The following is a 10,902-nucleotide window of genomic DNA, read 5'->3' as shown; positions in this document are numbered from 1 at the left end:
CTGCTGCTATGTCTGCTAAGCATTCATGCTAGGTGAAACTTTTGCATTCTCCTTGACCTCTAACCTTAAATTTTTGCAATTTTCTGAGATTTCTGAAGTATTTTAATTCTGTTTTCATTTCAGGTGAATGTTTTTCTTGATTTATTTTTCAAAACTGAATATGAACCAACCAATCAATCAATAAATCAGCTCTCAAGTAAAAATCCTAAGGATGAAATTCTGCTTTCACTTTGCATAATGTCTCTTGACTCAGAAGTCTGAAGAGTCACATACTGTCTGTACCCATTGTCTTGCCAACATCTTTGCCAGACCAATTTGCAGTGAGAAGTGAGGCTTGCAAGATAACCAAAATATCTTAATCAGAAACAATTAGCCCAACAGGAAATCTGTTTCCAGGCAGCCACTGACAAGGAATGAGGTTGGCAAGATCAATGAGTGTAGTCTGTATTTAAACAGCGTAACATATTCGTGAACATTTACCGAGTTAACTAAAAGAGAATTTTGTTCTCATTCTACAATTGTACAATTTCACAAATTTAATTTATGTTGCCTGAAACTCACATCTGTTATTCCATCTGCCTCCTATGATATTTCCCAATACAAGGCAGAGAGTTTCTCTGGTCTTAATGCTAGGTAATTGCTGCCCCCAGAACCTGGGTTTGCAGTTAATCAGCTCCCTTGCATTGTGAGAGATTCAGTATTGGGGACAGAGTCCTACCATGAGCATGAAGGAATAGCTAGCTGCAGAGAGAGGATGCTTCTTCCCATAACAGAACCAAGAGCATTTGTGTAGTGGAAGTCAGTCCTTGCCTTGACTTTCATCGGTAGCAGCTTCTCCCTCCTGTCACACAAAGTATTTCCTTATGATTCTGCTAATTAACCAAGAAACTATTTTGTCGTTATTTGGCATCAACCTGGGAACTGCTCAGTTCTTCAAAGCTTTGACTTATAATCACTTCAAAACTGATTGATAAAGGTAGCTGTCTCTCTGCTGAGGAGTGAAGGAGACTGTATGATCAGAAAGAAAATCAAAGGAAATCCTTGATTTAGATAGGTTTTTAATGAGGATAAAATTCAACTCTGCAAAGAGAGCTAATAGGTTATGTTTACTCATCAGTGCAAATATTCCTGAGCTAGCTGTTTAAGAATCGCTTCTCCAGCTGGAATTGTAGGCACTCAAGTGCTGTACCCATCTGCACCCAGCTAATAATCCATAGGACCCTACCATTTCCGTTCATTGCTGCCTTGGGATCTCCGCATCACAGTGTTGTGAGGTGGAAAACGGTATGCTTACAGAGGGTCTGGAGAAAGTTGAAAGCAGTGGAGGGAAGAACTGTGAAGTACGACTTGTTCATGGGGCAGGGGCTTTCTGTGGTTACAAAAGGATGGTTCTGGTTAATTTAGCACAGCATGCAACTGATGCAGTTTGCCTTTTACTAGATTAACAGCAATGAGTTTTGAGGGGCTCACTCTGCTCACACAGCAAGCCTTCTCACGGGTGGGTGCCTTGATAGCACAATGCAGTGGCTTGGATTGTACCTGAGGGACTAGTGTTCCTGTCTAGCGATCCTTCAAACTGGGTACCTTTACAAATCTCCCCTCTGCTTTTGTTAATTGCATAGTATTGGATACCTACTCGTGTTAGCAAATGCATTCCCAAAGAAGTTGTAGTTTGAAGCTTTTATTATGCAGATAAGTGTAAACCCAATGACTTACGTATTGCTTTTTTTTCCAAAGTGTTCACTAACCTTATGTGCTGTTTAAACCCTTTTTTCCCTGTGATTTTTTTTCTCTTTAGGAGAACATATTATTGTACCACAAAGGCCAAGGTTCAGTTAAAGTTATTGATTTTGGATCAAGCTGCTATGAACACCAAAGAGGTTTGCAGAAAAGTCAAGTTGATGTAATTTTCTTAATAAGCTTTCTTAATTTTAAATATTGTGGAAAAACTATTTCTTTGATTGAGCTAATATAGTGACCTACACCCCTAATTACAAGCTGATGAACTGTTCAGCCACTGGTGGTGGAACAAATACTGGTAGGAGACAAGTAAGTCAGTACCATGCTTTTTCTTTGTTCCAAGCCTGATCACCTCCTCTACTCCTGTTGAAATCAGAATTGCATTTGCAAGAGTGCTTAGCTCAAATAGGCCTACAAGGATAATCCCAATACTTCACTTAACAAGGATTTTATCAGGTCCAGAGAGTCTTTCTCAGGGGGATGGTTAAATTATAATTGGTACTTTTTGGATGAATACAACGAGGGGAATGGGAACTATGCTTTTGGTTTAGAAAGTCTAAGTTCAGCTTTATTTTTTTTTCTATCAGAGATTTAAGTAGAATTTGCAGGAGATAACAAGAACAAAACTTGTAAAGGAGAAATGAATGTATAAAATTTCACCACATAATAAATCTTAACATTAATAGACATATTGTTAAACAAGAATGATACCATCATTAGGAATGCAAATATCATCTGTTAAAAAACCCAAACACAACAACAAAAAACAAAACCCAAGAAAGAAATCTGCACTGCATTTTATGGACTTAGAAAAACAAAACTAGACTTAAATAACTCATGTTTCTCCTATGAAAGACTGATATTTAAGTTGAGCCAAACCTGCTCATCTATGTTTTGGGATTCAGACTATTAGATTTACATCGCAGTTTTGTAGGAGTGTGTAGTCATTTTAGATTTGCCCATGTTTGAGTAGAATGTAATCTGAGATGCAGCCTGAGATGTTTGCAGAGAGTAACAAATTGAAACACAAAACAAGTGAAAGGCAAGATGGAGCATGACTGAGGAGACTGTGAGCTGAAAAAGAGAATTGGTACAACCCTCAAAGTGGTACAGAATTGGAGAGTAGAAAGCAAAAAGTCAGCTATTTATTTGTGACAAGAATGACAAAAAGCAGACAACAATTGCGCAGTTAGTTAAATGCACAAGGGCACAGATTGCCACCATGGTACTCTCTAACTGTACAGATTTGGTGAAATCACATATTGTGCAACTTTTCAGGGCACTTTCCTTCCAGAAAGATGTTGAATATGTGGAGATGCAAAGAAGTGCAGAACTGTAAACAAAGTGACCATCAGAGAGATAGGAATAAGAAAATAACAGAAAATAAGAAAATAAGGAAAAGAAAATAACATGCTGTAATTGTGTTCAGTTGTCTGAATGACAAGAAGTAAAAGAATTAGTCTACTCACTATGATGAGTCCCAATCTTGGAATGAGATCTTTTGACATCTGTTGTGGGGCTACAATGCATTAATAGGGAAATCAGAAGGCAGTAGATGTTCCCAGTATTTCCTACTGTGCAAGCCTGTGATAATGAAGAACTGTTGATTGATGCAAGGGGAAGACCTCCAAATAGGAAAATGAACATGGAGTAAACTGAATCACAGCATTACTAGAATAATTTCAGTGAAGCTTGTTGAAGAACAATTTCCAAATAGAACAGTGGAAAACATATCACCTATTGATTTTAGGATGGGATTAGAAAAGGTTTTCAGAGCCTATGTGAGCAATCACTTAATGTCAGCTAATGGATAGAGTAGGTATATAATGCCTGAACATGTATTCACTTTTCCGTGAAATCTGGAATCCACATTTCTGTCCCAGTTATGATATTTTGCTTCTTGTTTAATTTTCTGTTTTGATACAGTGTACACCTATGTTCAGAGCCGGTTTTATCGCTCGCCTGAAGTGATTCTTGGTCATCCTTATGCTATGGCTGTTGATATGTGGAGCTTAGGCTGTATCATAGCTGAGCTTTACACAGGCTACCCGCTGTTTCCAGGGGAAAATGAAGTTGACCAACTTGCCTGCATCATGGAGGTAACTTTTGGGATTGCCTTTTGAATTGCATACTCATTTGATAAACTACACTGCCAGCAACAAAGAGAAATCTCAAGAGAGAATGAAATATAATTTGCTATGGGTTGGCCTTTTAGAGGGAGGTTTACTACAGCCAAAGGGCTCTTTGAGAGGATGGGTTCTAACGCAAAACTGTTATTTCCGTTTCGTGTGCCAAACACTGCTTTGTACACTCAATGTCTTGCTTCTGAAGGGAACATATTTTGCTGTGGTCAGAATTTGTATGGAGAAGTTAGATCAGAAGAAGCATATCTTAGGGCAAGGAAAAGCAATCCAAACTATAACAGGCTCCTCTTCTCTTAGAAATCAAATGTGCATTGATCAAATCGGATCTCTTTAGTCCAAACTCCTCCTGAGAGAGGAGGATGATACTACTAATAGTAGTCAGCTGTGACTTTGTCTAGCAAATCTTGAAAACCTCAAAGACTCGAGTAGAAAGCCACTGGGTGACCTGCTCAAGCGCTCAAATGCTGCTCTATTCTCCTGGTGAAAAAGTTTTTCCTAATAGTCACACTGCACTTCTCAAGCCACAATTTGTGGATATTGTGGATGTCTGCCCCTACCAAGGAGTTTGGCTTTATCATCTCTGTAAATGTTTTTCAAAGAGTTTTAGGAATGTACTGTGATAGCTCCTACCTCAGATCAGCTACCCAGTGCAAATGTTAGAACAGGTGCAAAACTGCCCCATGAAAGCGAGTTACTCACTCCATGCCAATCACTGAACTGCAACCTGACATTGAACTCAGCCCCAAATTCTGATCCTTCTAGTGCTGTGTTAGTTTGTACAAGAGTTTTCAAAGAAAACATCTCTCCATGTGGCCTCCTTCAACAGCTGTCATTGACGGAGATGATTGTTGTTAGAGCCTTCTGTGGTAGTGAAGATCCCAGTGTCATCCTTTATAAGGTCACATTTTCTGTATGCAGACAGCTCTAAGGATTCCCTTAGTTTCTTCCACAATAAATGGCACAAGAGGATATGTTTTGTAGACATTTCACAGTAAATTGTGACATTCAACTTCTTTTCAAACGGAGGGTGAAATACCACATCTGTCCTGATGGTTGTTATATTTATGAAATTGTTTATGAAATGTTTATGAAATTGCTTATGAAATGAGGAGTAACTCCATGAATTCATTTTCTATGTTGAAGGTATTGGGTCTTCCACCAGCTGATTTTATCCAGGCTGCATCAAGGAAGCGAACGTTCTTTGGTAACTGCTTCTGGTTGTTTGTCCATGCTGGATTCCTTCCTGCTAGTTAATCACTAGTTAATAGCGGTGGTAGAGACTAGGGTCAGAGGACTTTAGCTGCTTCTCAGCTGACAAAACTTCTTTCAGGAAGAGGTATTGAGGAGCAGAAAAAGGATAACATGAGGCCCACAAATGAACCTGGTGCTGTGCTCTTCATGTCTTATGGGTCTCTCATTGCCAAGGCGATAGGGAAGGGATTGGGACATCCATTCCACTGTTACACCTTAAAAATGTTATTGCTAAAACGAACGCAGTGGGCTTTGGGAACTAATTTTCATTAAGTTCATTCCTCTGCATATAATTTGGTTTTGGAAATTACACAAAATAAACAAAAAAACACAGTGTAGCATGCAGTCTCTAGGATGTAACCAATATTGTTTGCCACAATGCTATCAGTCCAACAGAGTGAAACCGGAGTTAATATATAATTTGGTTTTGGAAATTACACAAAATAAACAAAAAAACACAGTGTAGCATGCAGTCTCTAGGATGTAACCAATATTGTTTGCCACAATGCTAACAGACTATCAGTCCAACAGAGTGAAACTGGAGTTAATGGGATGGACATGGGTATTCTTTTTGCAACTCTCTTAAACATTTAGTGAGGATTTTTAACGTAATTTTTTGAGCATGTCTTTATTTTTTTAAGATTCCAAAGGTTTTCCTAAATCCATAACTAACAGCAAAGGAAAAAAGAGATGCCCAGACTCCAAGGATCTAAGCACAGTGCTGAAAACTCATGATGCTGGATTCTTGGACTTTCTGAAAGGATGTCTAATGTGAGTTCATAGTTTTGACTTATATGCAGCAGGCTAGTTTTGACTTTGCTTTCATTCTCATGTGCCTTTAAAATCTTTGTATCTGTTGGGGTGTTTTGGTTTTGTTTTGTTTTGTTTTGTTTTTCCACATGGTAGCATTTGGATAACTATTATGATTATTCACAGCTTATTGCAGGGAGAAATCATTGCACAGAAAGACTATATGGAATTAGTCCGAGGTACAAAAGAAAGCTAAAACTGACATCATCATATCTAAAAGCAGATCTTCTTCTGATGCTGGAGACTAAACTTTAAAAGCAATGTTTTTTACCCCCTGAGGCCTTTCTATTAAATCCTTTCTGTTTCATCAGATAAAGGTTTTTTAGATAACACAGGTAATGTTAATGCACTGTCCCAAGGCAGTGCATATCTGGAGATCTAACTTTGGTTTTGTACTTAAACCTAACTCCTGCTTCAGTGGGAAAAAAAATCTTCCAGTTTTCTCCAGCAGGAGTTATATTTGGAGCTGACTTAACTGGCTTGAATGTCTTGACTATATTTTCTGTGCTAAGCCTTGGAAATGGCAATCAGGTATTAGACTGTGGTATATCTATGAAAACAGTTCTACTTCTTTGAATATCTGCTCACAAAGATCTCACTCTCTGCATGCACATTCCCTTGGGTGAGATTAGACTCTTTTTAGTTCCAATACACGGTATGCCTCCCCGTTAGCAGAGGGTAAAAAGGCAAAGTACATTCAGCCCTGTCTCGACCCCAGAATCAATGATATTGTTTGCTTGCTTCTTCTTGGCTGTGGTAGTTAGCATAGAGAATTACTTAGCACAGTCACCGGAGGGTTACCATGTAGTTTGCATGCTGATTTAAGCCCTTTTCCTCCTTATTATAGTTATACTTATTTTTCATTGACTGCAGTCACATTGCACATTTCAAGAATTATTTGATTGACTGTATTTTTCCATTCTATTGATTGGAACAGATTTTTATAGATCACTGGAGCTCAGGATGCGAGAAGAGTCTAATACGTCTCAGATCCTATCATTTCTAGGATGAACTGTTGACTTTACTCCAGTCAAGGATTTTGCTACTTAATATCTAGTATGACAAATGGTCCACAGCTGTTTTCTTAAAGGAAATGGATGATTTACACATTTTTGTAAAGTGCTAAATGCAAATAACATGTAATTGTTAACAGTCTTCACGCAGGGTAGAAATCCCACAGATTCTCTATGTCAGGAACTTTTAACCTAGTATCACAGAATAATTTAGGTTGGAAGGGACCTCTGGAAGTCATCTAGCCCATCCTCCCACTCAAAGCAGAGCAAACTTGGAGCAGGTTGCTCAGGACATTGTCCAGTTGGTTTCTGAGTATCTCCAAAGAAGGAGATCCGCAGCCTCTTGGGGCAACCTGTTCCTGTAGCAAACCACACTCACCGCGAGAATGTCAGTGGCACGTGTGTGTTTGTGTGGGGGAAGAGACATGATTTACTGTCACCAGCATATCATCTGTTATCATAAACTAAATGGAACTTTTTAATATATGTAGTACTGTGGGAGAAGCAAACTATTTGATGGTTCAAACATGTTCATGTGTTTTTTCCAAGGCGACCGCTAGGTTATATAGGTTATATAGGTTATATACGTTATAGGGTGGAACTCCATGGACCCTGCTGATATGAGGTGTCATTTTACTAAAGGTCTTTTTGCTTGGGAGGTGGTTACTAATGAGGTTTTACTCATCCATCACACTAAAAGACTGAGCATACAGGAATAAACTTTTGTCTAGTTGCCTTAAATACTGACCTCTTGCATAGGTGCAATACGGCTTTCGGGGTGAGCTTGGATCCTAATTTATACTGTGTAATGGCAGCAGAAGATGGTCCCATATCTTTTCCAGTGTTACCTGTATCTTATGCAAGGCTAATATTTTGTGTTTTCTTTAGCACTGGCTGTGAGTTTCTAGCATTTCAGTAGTACTTTCCTGAAGAGATCCGTGCTAAGTTGTGGTTAGACGAAAAAAACCATCATCCCTCTGTTTCAGAAGAAGGTTACTTTTAACGTTCTCTGTTTGCTGAATGTGTATGAATCATTGATCCATTTTGGTTTGCTGACTGAATTAGAAAATTTAGGAAATAATTTCACTGAAGCAAAAAAACCCCTGTAAACAAGTCATTTCAGGTCACACACAAAAAGATGTTATATGATGGGGTTGTTTAAATTTTCAAGGGAATGAAGTAAGGTTTGAAATGAAAACTCTTTTTGAGAGAAAAATAATTGAACTATTTTATCTTTTTCAGTTGCCAATCTGTGTCTATCCAAAGCAGCCTGATACATTTGCCATTACTTCACAAATAGTTTTGTTCAATTTGTATACACCTGTTTTGTGGATGAAAAAGACCAAAACAAAAAACCTCACTCAACTCTTGTGATGACAAGAATTTGTTTGTTTTCCTACATTATTGCTGTTCAGTTCTGGATGGCACTGAGGTTAGACAAAATCAGAACAAAACAGTCTGCAGATGATACAGAAATTTATAACAGAAATATTAGGATTGATATGAATGCAGTGCAAATGGAAATGTATGTGTGTTTGAGCACTGGAAAAAACAGCAGTACAGGGGTTGAAAGATTGGTCTGTATTGGTAACAAAGGACACTGCTCCCACCGGTAAAACTGGGAGCGTGTTGGCTGTGTCGCAGCAGGGGAGCCTGCACGCTGGTGAGATCCCAGCGTGGTGACCAGCAGTGAAAAATCTCTAAGCTCAGAGCAACTGCATGGCAACAAGATTGCAGAATATCACATATGCCATTCATTTTCCTGTTAGCCTGAAAGGAAAACAAACCTGCATTCCAAAATACAAGGAAAAACAGACCATGAGTAGCTTAATTGCCTATCATTTAAGGAGACTGAAGTCAGCGAGGTTCTGATCTGAAGGACCATGTCCAAACAGCAGGTGACTCCTTAGAGGATATAAAAGAGCTTCCTAAAGATTAGTACATCATCACCAATCAGGAAGAACTCCAGAGATGTGATGAGGACTCAGTAGCTGACAACCCTTGCCCTCTGTGTGACACACAAATGGTCTTGGCCCGAACAGTTGCTCCTTGTGAGTATGTGAGTGTGAGAATTGAACGAATGAAACCTGTGAGAGGATAAAGTCAATGTAGACATTTTGCAAAAAAAAAAATCACCTTTCATTTCCATAATAAGATCTCATATGAGTTTTGGTACACTGTCTCTACAGTAGTTTCAGGTGCAGTTAAATTAGGGAAGACGAATCGTCTAATGAATTACCCTATGTCTCCTTTATGTTCCCTTTCTTGGAGCTTGCATTGACAGAACGTGAAAACCTTGAAACAAATATTCAGTAGGGTCCTTGAACTGCATATTATAAAATGGTTTGATGCTGCAGAGGGTTTGATCAGCAAAGCACACAGTGCTGAAGTAAATAAAAAGTTTTGAAGGATGGAGAAGATCACATAAGGTTTTTCCTTGTTTTCTGTTAAAATTCTTTTGTTTCAAAAAATGTCCTTATGACCTGACTTTCAGAAGATGATCCTGAATATTTTGTCTGAAACTAATTTTCAGTTAGAAATAGTTGAATAACTATTTGTCTACCATGGATTTAAGGTGGGAACCTGCCCTGCGCATGACTCCTGATGAAGCGATGAAGCATGCATGGATCCAGGAACCAAAAATACACAGAGCAAAACAGAAAACACAGACTTTAAGGAATCTGAGTGATGTCTCTCTTTCTACACCAGAAAAGAAAAAAGAGAATATTCGTAAGCATGTGCTACCTTGGAGAACTAAGTGCATTTATATCAGTGTTTCGTATTTCTTTATATTTAATATCATCTGTCTGAAGTAAGGTAAAGTGATAGTACACAGTTGCAGACAATGGATGGTGACTGGAATGTGGTGGATTGAGCCACTATTTCTCACTTCTGTAGAAATGCATTACTTATGTTTTATAGCAGCTGCCAGCAAGAAGACTGGCAGCACTATAGATTCACATAGAAAGATCTTTTCCCTACTGATAGCAAAATAGTTATGGTATCTGACACCACACCAGAATGCATTAATAGTTGTAAGATCCCAGAGAAAATTTTCAACTGATTTTTTTGTGAATTTGTGACAATTGTGTTTATCTGCTGCTAAGAGTCTGCAGTCTTACCCTATCATTTTATTTATTTATTGTTACAGAAAATATCTGGAAAGGTACGGCTGACAAAGTAAAAAGTGAACTGGCCGAAAGACTGACTCCTACTGTGCCCTCCACAGGCACAACAGAAAACGATATGCAGAAGACAAGGAAACATGTTATTCCAGAGAAACATTTGGAAATCCAAGTGGAAAAGTCTATAAAAAATGACCAAGCAGAATACAGTGGTGAAACAGCTCTTCCAAAAAAGTCTCTTTTTTACCCACCAATTAAATAATACACAGCACAAGCAATGATTGGTTCAGTTACATACCTGGTATATTTTGTAGGTATTATTTGTACTCAGGAATATAAGCTGTATCTGTCTGTACATGGGCTGTGCACATTGTAAATATATTTAATGTTCATTTTACCCTGAAATAGTCCAGGCAAGCAAAACAGAATTTGAAAACCACTCCTTTTCCTCATCCGCATCCTTGTGATCAGAGATCCTTCACAATCAGCAGCAATAAAATGGAGACTGTAGAGGTGCAGTGGCTTATTCTTGATGTTATAATAAACTTTCAAATTTTAGATTTTCCTGGATCTAAAAGAACAAATGCATTGACTGAGAATCTGAGTCTTTTCACTTACATCAGCATAAACCAGGAATAATTAATAGTTAGGATTACTACATTTACTTCTGGGTAAAAAATAAGGGAAATCAAACCCCGCATCTTCACTTTCCTCCTTCTCTATCATCTCCCTCTCTTTTATAGTGAAGCACTAGTGGGAAACCATTGTCATACCTTCTTAGCAGATTTAGAAATGTAAATTATGTTCTTTATCTCTTTA

General features: G+C 38.3%; 1 protein-coding gene across 1 annotated transcript in view; it reads left to right on the top strand.

Moving 5' to 3' along the window:
* DYRK4 (dual-specificity tyrosine-(Y)-phosphorylation regulated kinase 4) overlaps positions 1-10,601 on the top strand; it is a 26,768-nt gene extending 16,167 nt beyond the window's left edge. Inside the window, exons 9-14 of the mRNA XM_009702268.1 lie at positions 1,799-1,880; positions 3,667-3,839; positions 5,028-5,088; positions 5,777-5,906; positions 9,534-9,688; positions 10,110-10,601. Of these exons, the coding sequence (XP_009700570.1) occupies positions 1,799-1,880; positions 3,667-3,839; positions 5,028-5,088; positions 5,777-5,906; positions 9,534-9,688; positions 10,110-10,345 (837 nt within the window). The 3' untranslated portion in view covers positions 10,346-10,601. The remainder of the gene's footprint in view (positions 1-1,798; positions 1,881-3,666; positions 3,840-5,027; positions 5,089-5,776; positions 5,907-9,533; positions 9,689-10,109) is intronic.
* The last annotated feature ends 301 nt before the right edge of the window (positions 10,602-10,902 follow it).

This window comes from Cariama cristata, unplaced genomic scaffold (assembly GCF_000690535.1).
Source record: "Cariama cristata isolate BGI_N322 unplaced genomic scaffold, ASM69053v1 scaffold35306, whole genome shotgun sequence".
Classification (NCBI taxonomy): domain Eukaryota; kingdom Metazoa; phylum Chordata; class Aves; order Cariamiformes; family Cariamidae; genus Cariama; species Cariama cristata.
Note: the sequence above shows the minus strand (reverse complement) of the source record. Positions and strands in the feature narration are given on the sequence as shown.